This window comes from Benincasa hispida, chromosome 1, assembly GCF_027475165.1.
Source record: "Benincasa hispida cultivar pf3 chromosome 1, pf3_genome.v1.1, whole genome shotgun sequence".
In the NCBI taxonomy this organism is placed as follows: Eukaryota; Viridiplantae; Streptophyta; class Magnoliopsida; order Cucurbitales; family Cucurbitaceae; genus Benincasa; species Benincasa hispida.
The window spans coordinates 30881118-30894408 of NC_143478.1; the positions used below are offsets into that span (position 1 = coordinate 30881118).

Sequence of the window (13291 nt, forward strand, 5' to 3'; positions counted from 1 at the left end):
TTATCATTTTTTAATTTATATATATCAATCCATTTATGCCTTTAGTCCATCATAAAAAAATAAAAAATAAAAAAACTTGTAATATGGCCTAATTATGCATACCGGTTATGTCTCTCTCCCTCTCTCTGTTTTTTCCCCCCCATAAAAACTGGATCTTAGTAAGAAAGAAGAATAAAGGATTTTAAGGTATATGAATATTTTGTACAAACCAACTCCTCCAACTACTATAACTAGAAGTTGACATTTAGTTATTGTACCCCCTTTGGCCAAAGCAAAGAGGCAAATTTTTAATATTAAACCCTACGCCAATTACATCCTAAAGTCGGTAGCTAGGTGGCAATATTAGAAACCTTGATTAATTCACACAATAAAAGTAGATATATATGATAGGAAGAGAGAAGGAAAAGGAAAAAAGATTGGGATAAGAGTAAATTTCTTTTGGGTTTTTCCTTTGAAATTGAAGATAAAAAGTGGACAAATGTCGTGTAAAAGGGAGTTTGGGTTATTTTGTGTAAGTTGATTCTTAAAAGTTTCAGTCGCAAAGAGAGATTTGAACCAATCTTCCTCTCCTTTATAATTGATAATTTGATATATATCTTCAAACCAAGAATGTTCGTTTTGTAATTCTTTTCTTTTTGACTTTTTTTTTTTTTTAAATTTCCTCTCTCTTTCTCTGCGCCACTCTATAAAGTTGTTTTCCCATTTTGGTTGGTACTTAAAGGGCAGATCAGGAATGTGTCATTACACACGTGTCAATATCATATTCAGTATTTTTTTTTCCATGTTTTTTCTTGTGTCATATGTTTGTTAGCATGTCTTTATCTATATTATTTTCTATTATGAAAAAATAAATTAAAATAAAAACGAATCAGCTCCCTTTCCGACACTAGACTGCCGACCAAAATCTAGTTAATTAACTCCAAATGATAATATATATATATATATGTGGCCTGATTTAGATCAATCTCTTAACTTAGTGTTCGAATTTGGTAGCATCGCATCCATGCCTTACAAATTTCATTATTCCACTACCTCTCTCAATTAGTATAAGTTTTAGTGCCACTATAAGTAACGTTATAATAGCAACACATCATATGCCTACAGAAAATGTAGAGGTATAAAAGTTTAAAACTTTAAATCTCAAGAAAATGAGTACTACTTTTATTTTGATGGTTGGTCATAGACCTCTGAGTTCATGAAGAGCAAAACCATTGGGACTTTTTCATTTTAATAAAAACAAAAGTTACTTCCATTTTTAGTTTATTTTATTACGTTAGAGAAAAGTGAGATGGATGTTTACATCCATAAACTAAAACCATACTAAAAATGAAGAAAGAAGACCACAAGAATTTTGAGTAGATAATGATAGTTTAAAATTATTGAATTAAAAAGGGGAGAAATACAAATCAAACAAAGCGAATTAACGTGTTTTTTTAAACATTATAAAAAAGATTTAAAGGGAAAAAGTGAAAGTGAAAGTGAAAGGGATTTTTCTTTTTGTAGGTGCAAGCCATGTTTACAACGTGTTATGAATTAGAAAAACTGGAATTAACAAAATGGGCCGGAGTGAAAAGCCCAATATGAGAGAATCCAATACTATTTGGGCCTTCAATGGGCTCAAATGCAAAATCTTGAAGTTGAGGTTCCTGAAGATTGGAAGCCAGACAGGCAATCTCAGCCCGAGTTTTGGCCAACTGGGTTTCTGCCACGTGTAACTGGTGTTGTAATTGATAAATAATTCCAACACATCTTCAATTCTGCATTTTGCCTCAAAAATTAATGTTTCTGCTGCTTCAGCTCTTAGATGTGGAGGAAGGTTCTGATTAAATTAGCCAAAAAAGAGAGAGTGTTAAATCTCTGAGTATTGTATTATAATTATAAAAAAAAATTACTTGGTATAAAGTAAATTAAATACTAAGAAATCACTTTAAATAGATTAAAATAGATGATAAGTTGTTTGGAAGAGTTGAGTAACTTGGTGAGATTGGTTTATGAATAAAATAGTAAATAAAAAAGCATGGTAAGGAAGAATGGAAAGAAGAGATATGATATGATTATAGAATTAAAAATGGTAGGTGAAAGATGAAATATAAACTTACATAGAGGAATTTAGCAATATTACTTGCACTATAAATTCGATGAACAATGGTGAATCTTTGAGGATAATTGAAAGGAAAGAAAGGGGCAAAAATACAATCCTTAGGACATCTTCTTCTCAAATATTTACAAGCTGCACAACGACCCGAAATCATACTAAAAATCTAATCTTTTTGTCTCACACCCAAATTGAGCAAAAAAATATTTGAGAAGAAGATTTGGATGAACAAAATTTGAAAGAAAATAAGAGAAGATTTGGATGGATTCTGCAAATCTTTTGTGTATATATATACATATGATGGTAAAATGGTGAGTGTATTTTTGATTGAGCAAAAGATTATAACGGCTAGTTTTTCAAAATTATAGAAGTTTAGAAGGAAATATTTAATTATGTAATTATGTGGATATGGTAAAAAAAAATTGGTTAATATTTATCTTTCCTAAATCATCTCTTCGGTTGTGGAAGGAATTTTCTCCCCTCTTTTTGTTGAAATTTTTACACCATAAATTATTTATTTTAAATACAAAAATAATCTGTCTTGAAGGAAACAGAAAACTTTAGATTTCTAATTTTTTTACTGTAAATTAAAGTATTTAATTTTCTTGTCGTGTTGGATTCTAGACATTCAAGATTGAGTTGTATAAGTCGAATCATTCAACACCTCTCATCGTCACGTTTAATAATAATTTGATTTTAATTCTATTACAATTTTTTTATCATGTTTTCATCTTCTATGACTAAATATTTGAATTATTAGGCGAAGTTAAAAAAAAGATAGAAAAAGAAAATTACCATAGTGGCTAATCATTTGGGTTTTGGGTTTTTATTGTTTGGTTTGTGAAAAATTAAACTTTACTTTATTCTTTGAGTGTTTTAAAAAATTATATCGTTTTAAAACTAAAAAGAAAAGTAGTTATCAAAAGGTAGTTTTTATTTTTCTAAATTTAACTAAGAATTTTCATGTGTTGTTGAAGATGGATTAGAATCATAATTCTAAAGATTTGGTGTGAAAACGGACACAAATTTCAAAATTCAAAAACCAATATGTAATTCTAGTATTTATAAGCTTAATTTATGAAAAATAAACTATACTACTCAAATGGTTATCAAATAAGATCTTATTTATTTGAGTTCACAACGTTGTGGGAGAAGATGATCCATAAATTTGTGGATAGATAAATAGTTGATTATTGACTAAGTTAACTAGATTCATAAAATTAACCTAGAGAATCCTATTCTTCAAGCCACAACAAATTATCCTCTATGATGAAGATGAACCATCTCCGAAAAGCATTTCTAAAATACCATCATCCCAAGCCTGCCAAAATAAGAACATGTTTCTATTAATTAGATTTTCTTTTCATAATGTAATAAAATCCTCTTAAAAGTAAAAGCTTTCTCCTTTAGTTTACCATATGGTAAATGAGGTCTTAGTATCAACTAAACAAATTAAAGAAAGTCTTGTTTTAAAACATAATTAAGAAATAAATGAATAATATTATTTTGATAAAATGAAAAGATTGTATGCATTGCCTGAGAAGAGAGGGTTGAAGGTTGGTCATCTTGCTTTATTGAAGCATCCATTTCAACCCCATTCCAAATATCAGAGGCATCCATTTCTTCCTTCTAAACAACATAAATTATTGTCATTATTGTCATGTTAATCATAATATAATTCTCAATTTGAGACATTATTGAATTGAGTCTTAGGTCATTTAATTATACTTATTTCTTTACTTGCTCTTCATACTTCAATTTATATAGTTCATTATTTAATAAGTTTAAACAAAGAATTTTACTTTTAACTAGATATATGAATTATATATGGTAGGGGCTAAATGATCATTAACCAAGATCCATCATTTCTCATGCATACTTTTCATATGAATAATCCCCTAAAAAAACAATATATATAAATTCCAAACGTACCCTTAAAGAAGTTTGATTGTGGTTGTGCCCTATGAAGATCTCACTGAGAACATCAAAACAATTTTCCTGTTCACCAATATCTTCAAATGCAATGATGTCATTAACTACTTTTCCTTCTTCGGATGGCACTAAGAATCTATTTTGATTGACTAGAGAAAAAAAATTTTTAAAAAGAACATTTATATTTCAACTATTTTTTATAAAGATAATTAAAAATACACTTTGAAAATGTTTCAAATGTGTCAGTTTTTTTTCTCTAAGATATCTTATTTTCAAAATTAAATACTTGAAAAATCAAATCAAACACACCCTAAAAGAGAACCATTCTCCTCCATATTTTTATTAGATATCATTGGTAAATTTTGGTGTTTACCTTCATTATTATCCAAGCTCAGTCCTCCATTGTTGAGATCATGAGGAGCTTGAACAATATTATTGCATACCCCATTTTGACCTAAACATATAATTTGATCCTCTCCGGTCGTCTTCCTTCCCACTCCATTGCTCGAATACTTAGGGTTTGCATTCTCCATCAACACAAAATTCTGATTGTCTTGAGTCGAACTCGAGATGAACCCGTTGCAAGGGAAGTTAGGTTCGTTGAGAGTCAAAAGACTTGAGTAGTTTTGATTCCCAATATGGGGCAAAAAAATTTCCATGGGAAGTCCTTCAAGATTAGGGTTTGGAAGAGAGGTGAGATGTGAGAGATTATTATTATTGGCTCCCAAAATAGGGCATTGGTAGTTTAGAGGAGGGATTAGTTGTTTATTTTGAAGGAAATATGAATGTTGGGATTGGAATTTGGATGTGTTTAATGAGGATTGAAATTGAAAGTGAGAAGAATTAGCAAAACTTGATCTTAGTAATGTGTAATTAGAATATATGTTCGTTGAAGGAGCTCCCTTTTCAGCAACTCGTTTCAAGAAAATTCTGTACTTCTGTGTCCATAAACAAAGCAATTTAAATTTAATACTTTAGTTAAATAAAACATTAATTATATATGTAATTAAACTGAAAGAAAAACGGAAAATATGAAATTGTATTCACATGATTGAAATTATTTCCAATATAAAGGGAGGTAAGCAAATTTAATGTTCTATTAAATCTATATCTATTAACGAAATTAATAATGTCTATTATCAAATTGATTTTGAGGCAGTATAATGTGTACTTTCAATTAATCATGATTATTATAGAAAATCAAGTTCAGAATTAACAATATAAAATTCAAAGTATATAGGTAATATATATTTAAAAGGGAAATTAACCTGTAAATGGCTGGCAACATTTTCTCTGGTCAAGCCAGGCACATTCATGAACTCAAGGATCTTCTTTGGGACTGCCTCTAAACAAAATTAAATAACTTAATTAAGAGTAAATAATGTTTTTTTTTTAAAAAAAATAATGAGTTAGGAGAGAGAATTATTTGAATTGAAGGGATGGAGAAATTTCTGAAGTTAAGGACAGTGACTTACTGTGAAGGCCTATTAGTCTAATGGCTTGTAAAAAGCGATTGTGAAGTGAATTAGTCCAAATCACCTTTGGCTTTCTTATGGCAATGGAATTTTGTTTTTCCTTCTTGTTCTTGAGTTTTGACGATGTAGATTTAGATTTGATGATCTCCTTTTCCGAACAAGGTGTCGAAGAGCTCGACGATTTGTCGATCGACAATTGTCGTCGGATAATTGTTGTTGTTTGGTTAGATATAACATTCTTGGGTGAAATAGCACATTGCCATATATGTTTGACATCATCTAGGCTTATTGGTTTTACCATGTAAAATGCTACACCCTCCTCTAAACTCTTCAATATCACACTAGGCTTTTCATCAGCTGACATCACTGCGTTATATATATATATATATATTGCAAACAAAAATAATCAACTTTTATAACTTGGTATATATATTGTTAATAATAATAATATATACAAACATCACTTACTAATAACAGGAAGGTTGAATTCTTGCATTACTTTCTTTTGTAATTGAAGACCATTCATTTGAGGCATGTGGAGGTCAGTGACAACAAGATCAAAAAACCCTTTTCTTGCCCTAAGAGTATCAAGTGCTTCTATTGGGTTTTTGAGAGTCACAACTGTGAAGTATACAAGAAAATCATCATGTTATTCAAAATACTATCTACAATATTTTTCTATACTATGCTTGTATCAAATCTAAATTGATTTTATCAATATGAATAGGTATTTTTGAATACTTAATTTTAGAAAGAAGAAAAGCTTCAAATTCAAAACCAAATATTTGTTTGTTTTTAAAATTAGACTGAAAAATGAAATATTCAAGGGAGGCTAAAACTTGCAAATTAATCTCAAAAGTGGAAAAGAGAAACCTTGGTATTTGCAAAGTCTAAGCATATGAAAATGAAGAACATAAATTAAAACATGAAAAAATGGAAAAGAGATTGAAAAGAGAAAAAGAGAAACCTTGGTATTTGCAAAGTCTAAGCATGGCGGAAACAACAGCAAGAGAAGTAGCATCATCATCCACCAACAATATATGAATATCCACTAACAATTTCCCACCCATCCTTAAAACCCCAACTCTTTACCTTAATTCTCAATTTCAAACTCTATATTATATAATCATTCTCATAAACCAAACATACATATATTACAAATTACATGTTCCCAAAGTTTACATTTAATGCAACTTACCAAACATATCATCCCCCCACTTGGACTTCCATTTCCACAAAGATTCCCCCAATCCTTTCATTTATTCCTCTCCCTTCCCCTTCCTTTTCCCTTTTTCTTTTTCATGTCCTGTTACTCCATATTCTTTTCACAATATTTAATTCCATATAATTTCTGTTCCAACTTCCAAATAAAAACTATTTGCTATTTCCACATGCATGAACCTAACCTAAATTTTACTTGCCCCAACAATTAAAGTTGTCAACTTCATTTATAAGATTTATTTCTGATTCGAATCTTTCTAATCTCACTTATATGCTTGTCGTTAAATATAGATTTTGAAATCATTACACTATACTTGTCTTAAATTTAGTAAGACATAAGAATACATCTTAGATTCGTAATTATTGTTGCTCACTTGTGAGAGTGAGTTTCTATGGAGAACGTATGGAGAATATTATATATACCATAGTACATTTGTTTTATTATGACTACGAAGACCTTAGATTCTTAATTATTGCCCGTTCACTAATCATTGTTTGTATTGAGAAGGTATATAACAGATTATTTTATATTTAACGGGATTTAGAATGAAAAAATATTATATAAATCCTGAATTTTGATCTCTCTCTGCTTAAATCAACTAGATATTCACAGGCAATTAACTTGTTGAAAAATCGATAAATACAGATACAACGATCAAATGATATCTTTACACATATTCACTGTGTATATAATTTTCGATTAATTTTCTGCAAAGATATGAATTGCAAAGAAGTATCAGTTTGCGCCTAACTTGCTAAGATACTATGTGTAGTTGTTTTAATTGTTCATATAAAATCCACAAGACAACACCAATTATGGTGTCTCTAACCAAGCTCCGCATGAGACTGCTAACAAAGCCATTGGAATTACTTTCTCCAGCTTTCTTACCTGCGAGATCTCGAAATCGCAAGTTTCCTTGGTCTGATATTAATGCGTAAATGACACCATTCATATGGCCTCTTCCAATCACCCCAACCACCCCCTTGCTCTTGTTCACTGCCTTGCTACGCTTCAAAGACCATGCAAGGTACTGCAAATGCAACTATATTAAGAACTTTGTAACTGTGAATGTCAAGATGAAAAAAATGGTGATTACAAATAAATGCAGAAGTAAGAACTGAAAATGCATGGTAGGATTGTACTTACAGTATCTCGTTCATGAATGAGAGGTTGAAGGAGGGATGGATAAGAAAAACTAAGCTTTTCATAAAGCTGCAAAGAACTACCATTTCCACCAGATTCCTGAAGCAGCACATCCATTGCGAAAGAATGATTTTTGCAACATTAGGAAGCATATGATGCATATACTGATTCGTACTTCAACGAAAATTGATATGCTTGATTATGATCTTTCAGATGTTAATAAGCAAGGTTCATAAGTAACAAAAGCAATCATATTGGGGAAAAACACAAATGTTCGAGAAAACAATGGAAAAATGTTAAACTTTGATTTGACTTAACCTCTCTGAAAGTTTTGCAAGTAGCCAATCTATATTCTAAACAAATGTTTCCAAATTTATCCCTTTGTCTGTATTTTCTATGGTCACCCTCTGACTCGATTCCTAGCCTGACCTGTGTCTACTGAAAATTTAGGAAACATGGCCTGAAGCAAGGAAGTCTCCTTTTATATTGCATCCGTAATAAGGCTGAATCACTTAAAAACGTATACAATTGAAGCTTTAATATTGACCATCTTTTAGCTGAGAAGACATTCAAAGAATTTTGCTAATATATAGTTCCTTGATATATTTGAGGTTACTAACCAATTACACTGAAAAAGCTTTAAATTCAGTATAACAATATCATTGAAGTTGGTTGTCTATGAATGATAACTAAAGGAGTCCACCGTTTGAATTCAAACAAATCAATACAAGGTTTCAAGTGAGAAAGAACCTCATCATTGTTCTGAGAAAAATCAGATTCCGATGTTATTCCACGAACAACTGAGCTTACTAAACTCAACTTCTCAGTCCAAGTCAGAGCATTCCATGCCCTTTCTAGCTGCATGAATAAATAAATCATATAATCATATTGGAGCGATCAAATGGATTAAATTATCTGAATGGGCCAAATTCTACAGTCATTTGCACTTGCCAAAACAGAATACGGCTTGCAGGAGAAAATACATACAGTTATTTCAATTGGCCGGTCCCCTAAAACTATTTGAGCACCAACTTCTTCAGATGCTTTACGAGCAGCTCGAAACTGTATGATTAATGAGAGTTTCATGAACTAGTTGTAGATATGCAGACCTATACACTGGTACATCTAGAAATTACTTGGTCATTTAAAAAGCTGTTTATTAAAGTACCTCATCTCCAAAAGGACGGTTGACATCTGATGAAATTTTGGATGAAAAAACTGCTAGAAGCAGACGCAAAGCAAGAGCAGTTTGACCTCCTGAAAAGTGGGAAAATTTTAGACAACTTTTATGCCAAAAAAAAAAACATACAAAATGGTACTCCTTACCTAGGTTTATGCTGCGACCAACAGCACCCAAAAAACCATCCCCACTCAAGGAGAACATGTTGGATTTCAGTTTTTGGTCTGGCTCACCGGTATCTAAAGTATACATGATACCAGCTCTGGAACAAATGCCTGCAATAATTTAAGATCATGTTGATTTTTACAAAGAAAAACAATAACTCAGCAGATCGGACTTTCTCACTTCCCATTCATCAAGAAAAGTATCTTACACCACACCTTCAAAACTTAAAACACAATCCAGCCTGTGAGCTGACATGTAGTTTTATACAAGATCCCATGAAGAAGGAAGACAATTCCTCATTAGTCATTACCTTTAATTCAACATAATTTGCAAATGTTTTGAAAGAAAGATGTCTACTCTTTGGCTATCACAAGGAAACCTTCTGTTATTTTATATTTCTCTCTGTCTCTGTCTCTAAGATTTATCAGACCAGGAGGCAGAGAGGACAAATGAGATTTTGGCCACAAAAGAAAATCGAGAATCAAAGATGAATAGAAAAAGTAAACTAATAGAGAATTGACACACAGATTGACAGTGTTAGCTCATCCGCAGAGGCAAAGGTAATGAGAGAGAGCAATTAGAGAGAAAAGTTCCAGATTACAAATCAAGAGGCGCCAGATAACAGATTGAAGCCATTTCATTATAAACACTTGAGAATTTGAACGCAAACTCAACTAGAGTGCAAAACCAGTGACGACTCAGCCATGTGAACCAATAACTTGGACCTCAGAAGACCCATATTTTAAGATTTTATAAGTAATTGGCCAACGAAAGAAAGTGCAGAATAAGAACAGTGACGAATTCTCGTTTAATTGAGTAAAAGAATTAGACTAGTGCTGTGCTTAATTTTCCTATTTTCTAAGGAAATTTTACTGTGTATTGAATTACCATCAAAAGAAAAAAATGAAAAACCCCCAAATTAAAAATCAAACTTGCCTGCTCCTGCAAAGCTCGACCACCACATTATCAGGCTTCACTTGTCGAACAACTCGCTCGACATCCTTAACCGATTTGGGAGAAATATGCGAAGTTCCGACCAGCCATATTGCTTGGGGCTCCACAAATTCAGCCCTCCATGCAGGGACAGGCCCAAATCTGGTCTTGTCAACCAAAACCAATGTGCCATCGTCAGCCAAATCAAGCAACTCAGGGTGAGCTTCAGCAATGGCGGCTCTGGAAGCCCAAGATATTTCCGATCGGAAATCAAAGTCTGATGGGGGCGGCTTAATGGAAACGTTGATGGGTTTTAAAGACTTAGTGGCGAATGAAAGTGGGCAGGATCTGAAAATGGGAATGGCAGTGGATTTAAGAGCCTCCATGGATGAAAGCAGGGAAGTGGTAGAGGAAGAAGATAAGAAAAAGAAGCGACCTTTGACGGCCATACACAGATTTGATTTGGGGAAAACTTTTTGCGGATAACAAATGGATTTGGATCATGCTGATTTGACCAGGGAAAAAGAAAAAAGAAAAAGAAAAAGAAAAAGAAAAAGAAAAGAAAAAAGTACTTAGAAAATAACCATCTTGATCTTGATTCAGTGTCCTATATGTGTAGCATTGAGCATTGAAAAGACAGATTTTATATATTTTGTGGACTCAACCAAAACCAATCCCAAATCTCTCTCATCTTTACTTCTTAAAGTGTTCATTTTAGTTTTAGAACCGTGTTTGGACAAGACCTTAATCACCCTCCCTTACACATTCTTAATTTCTTTGAACACATAAAAATTGAAAATCAAATAGTTTAGAAATGATTTATTTAAACCTAGAAAGAATTCTTAGCTTTAAGAAGAGTATATTGAACTCAAATGAATCTATAATGTTTGACCATAAAAGTAAGCAATGATGTCTAAGATTTAAAACTAAAAGATGAAATAGGTAGTGGCAAGCAAGAATGACCCAAATTAATCATCACAAAAAGAAAATCAGGGAAATAAATATTTGTACCCATATATATAATATATAATATATAATTTGGTGAAGAAATTTTATTTTGAAACTTATAATTTTCATTTTATTTAACCACTAGGAATAAATTATACAGAATTCAACCAAAAAAATCAAACAGTCGAAATTAAAAGAAAAGGAAAGAGGGAGTTGGCAGGTTGTGCATAATACGTGTGTGGGCAGTGAAAGAGTGAGAGTGGGTCATTTCATGAAAATATATAGAGAGATCGTTGGTTTTTATTTAAAGCATAAAAGTCCGCGAACTCCCCACGCTTTTTACCACTCCTTCTCCTCCTTTATAAAACCCCGCCGCTTCCAATTTCAATTCCAAATTCCATTCTTAATTTTCCTCTCTTTTCATTCTCCAATGCACCCATTAATTTGATCTCTTCCATTTCTATGTCTGATAATAATAATAATTCTTCCGGCCGCCCAGGTCGCCACCCAATCTTCCGCGGTATCCGTTCCCGAAGTGGCAAATGGGTCTCTGAGATTCGCCAGCCACGTAAGACCACTCGCATTTGGCTCGGTACTTACCCCACTCCCGAAATGGCCGCCGCCGCCTACGACGTCGCCGCCCTCACTCTCAAAGGCCCTAATGCCTCTCTTAATTTCCCTCACTCTCTTCCTTCCTATCCCATTCCCAATTCCACTTCTCCATCTGATATTCGCACCGCCGCCGCCATTGCCGCCGCCTCCAGACACCCCGATAACAATAACCCCCACGCTTCTTCTGCTGCTCCCGCTCCCGCTCCTGCTCCTGACGCTTCGCAGACCGACCCGGTCGACGAAGGTGGGCCCTCCTCCCATCCCACGGCGGATTCTTCCGGCAAGTTTGTGGACGAGGAAGAGTTACTGAACATGCCCAATTTACTGGTGGACATGGCGGAGGGAATGCTGGTGAGTCCTCCTCGGATGAAGTCATCGTCCTCCTATGACGACTCTCCCACCCATTCTAAAGGAGATGATGAATTATGGAGTTACTCCTAATAATTCAACAAATTATCTCATTAATAAAATTCAAAAAAAAAAAAAAAAAAACAGAGCGGGTGAATCATATCATAATCCACATTTTCATGTGTCTCCTGAATCAATCACTTTATTTTATGGGGTTTCTTTTTCTTTTCCTTTCATCGGTTTCTGGGTCGGCTTGCTTCTGTCCTAATTTTCCTTCCGGACGATCAAATTTGAGGATTATTAATTTCTAACTATGGTTAGAGAATTGGAAGGTTTAATTTAAAAAGAATGGTATGTGTTATATGATATATGTTGGAGACTCCATACACTGCCTGCTGCATTTAATGGAACTCAGTCCCAAAGCTGTCCCATTCCATCAAAATATCTATATATATATATATATATATATATAAGATTTTATAGTCCTTTTCCACATGAAAATGTTCCATTATTTCTCACTAGCTGTATATAGTTTCTAACCATGGAAAAGGGAGAAATTTTTATGTTCTCTTTCATTCCATGGTTTAAATGTCATCGTCCTATTTACATGCAATGAATCTTACTCTTTTCTTTAATAGATCGATGTACTCTCTAATTAACCATTTTTATTTTTACAACTTCTTTTCATACGCCATAAATTTTATGGCATGAACAAATTCTATTGCAGTTAATTAGTACCCAAACTTCACAATTTTCTTCTCCCTTTGCTATCAAATACTAAGAAATATTCAATATTGTTCGGATTCTAATACCTTAATTAGAGTATGTGTGTTAAAGTTAATAAATAGCTAAAACACTACGTTACACAAAATTATTTAAAGAATTGAACCGGTAAGTGGTCTTTTAGAACTTAGTCAACAAAACATAAAAACGTAACATATAAACTAACACAAGCATAGCAATACTTAAAATCTCTCATAAATTTGTCGTACTAAAAAATATCATAACATACCTCCAACCTAAAGCAGCAAAAGTTTGAATACACAGTCCAAAAAGGAAAAGAAAAATAGGGAAAATGAGAAAAAAGGAAGATGATAATAAAGAAGAAGGGAAATGGGTGGGAGAGTACGGTAGTATTGAGGGATAGGAGAGGAGTACTAATTGTACGGACACCACATATTTGCCAATAAAAGAGTCCGTACAATTCATGCACTGCAAAATGGGGTCCCTCAAATTTA

The 13291-nt window shown here is 32.8% G+C and overlaps 3 protein-coding genes across 7 annotated transcripts; 1 reads left to right on the top strand and 2 right to left on the bottom strand.

Moving 5' to 3' along the window:
- Nucleotides 1-3236: 3236 nt before the first annotated feature.
- Nucleotides 3237-7195, bottom strand: LOC120076592 (two-component response regulator ARR14-like). 2 transcript variants are annotated; one of them, XM_090308804.1, is made up of 8 exons: nucleotides 6470-7195; nucleotides 5971-6123; nucleotides 5503-5868; nucleotides 5296-5372; nucleotides 4335-4965; nucleotides 4028-4155; nucleotides 3632-3724; nucleotides 3237-3416 (listed from the first exon to the last, which is right to left on the bottom strand). In XM_090308804.1, the coding sequence occupies exons 1-8, from the start codon at nucleotides 6570-6572 to the stop codon at nucleotides 3360-3362; spliced, it is 1608 nt and encodes a 535-aa protein (XP_090164930.1). In that variant the 5' UTR covers nucleotides 6573-7195; the 3' UTR covers nucleotides 3237-3359. The 2 variants fall into 2 exon arrangements, with proteins under 2 accessions (XP_090164930.1, XP_090164929.1); XM_090308803.1 differs by lacking the exon at nucleotides 3237-3416 and having other exon boundaries at nucleotides 3428-3724; nucleotides 4028-4107; nucleotides 4401-4965.
- Nucleotides 7196-7329: 134 nt separating this feature from the next.
- LOC120068914 (TraB family protein) lies at nucleotides 7330-10937 on the bottom strand. Of its 4 annotated transcripts, none has more exons than XM_090308815.1 (7): nucleotides 10149-10937; nucleotides 9194-9322; nucleotides 9036-9124; nucleotides 8855-8929; nucleotides 8618-8725; nucleotides 7871-7966; nucleotides 7330-7766 (listed from the first exon to the last, which is right to left on the bottom strand). In XM_090308815.1, the coding sequence occupies exons 1-7, from the start codon at nucleotides 10174-10176 to the stop codon at nucleotides 7479-7481; spliced, it is 813 nt and encodes a 270-aa protein (XP_090164941.1). In that variant the 5' UTR covers nucleotides 10177-10937; the 3' UTR covers nucleotides 7330-7478. The 4 variants fall into 4 exon arrangements, with proteins under 4 accessions (XP_090164941.1, XP_038876484.1, XP_038876488.1 ...); XM_039020556.2 differs by having other exon boundaries at nucleotides 9194-9309; nucleotides 10149-10935; XM_039020560.2 differs by having other exon boundaries at nucleotides 7330-7754; nucleotides 9194-9309; nucleotides 10149-10930.
- A 377-nt stretch (nucleotides 10938-11314) lies between these two features.
- Nucleotides 11315-12688, top strand: LOC120068932 (Integrase-type DNA-binding superfamily protein). The gene has a single exon (XM_039020573.2). It carries the CDS (start codon nucleotides 11556-11558, stop codon nucleotides 12144-12146), a length of 591 nt encoding a protein of 196 aa, XP_038876501.2. The 5' UTR covers nucleotides 11315-11555; the 3' UTR covers nucleotides 12147-12688.
- The last annotated feature ends 603 nt before the right edge of the window (nucleotides 12689-13291 follow it).

Excerpts from the sequence above, each read along its gene's own strand:
- LOC120068914 (XM_039020556.2), bottom strand. The coding sequence starts at position 10,594 with ATGGCCGTCAAAGGTCGCTTCTTTTTCTTATCTTCTTCCTCTACCACT. Across the intron at positions 7,967-8,617 it reads TTTCTCAGAACAATGATGAG|GAATCTGGTGGAAATGGTAG; the intron begins GTTCTTTCTCAC and ends GTGCTGCTTCAG. Across the intron at positions 7,767-7,870 it reads TCATTCATGAACGAGATACT|TTGCATTTGCAGTACCTTGC; the intron begins GTAAGTACAATC and ends TTCTTAATATAG.
- LOC120076592 (XM_090308804.1), bottom strand. The coding sequence starts at position 6,572 with ATGGGTGGGAAATTGTTAGTGGATATTCATATATTGTTGGTGGATGAT. Across the intron at positions 6,124-6,469 it reads TAGACTTTGCAAATACCAAG|TTGTGACTCTCAAAAACCCA; the intron begins GTTTCTCTTTTT and ends TATACTTCACAG. Across the intron at positions 5,869-5,970 it reads ATTCAACCTTCCTGTTATTA|TGATGTCAGCTGATGAAAAG; the intron begins GTAAGTGATGTT and ends TATATAACGCAG.
- LOC120068932 (XM_039020573.2), top strand. The coding sequence starts at position 11,556 with ATGTCTGATAATAATAATAATTCTTCCGGCCGCCCAGGTCGCCACCCA.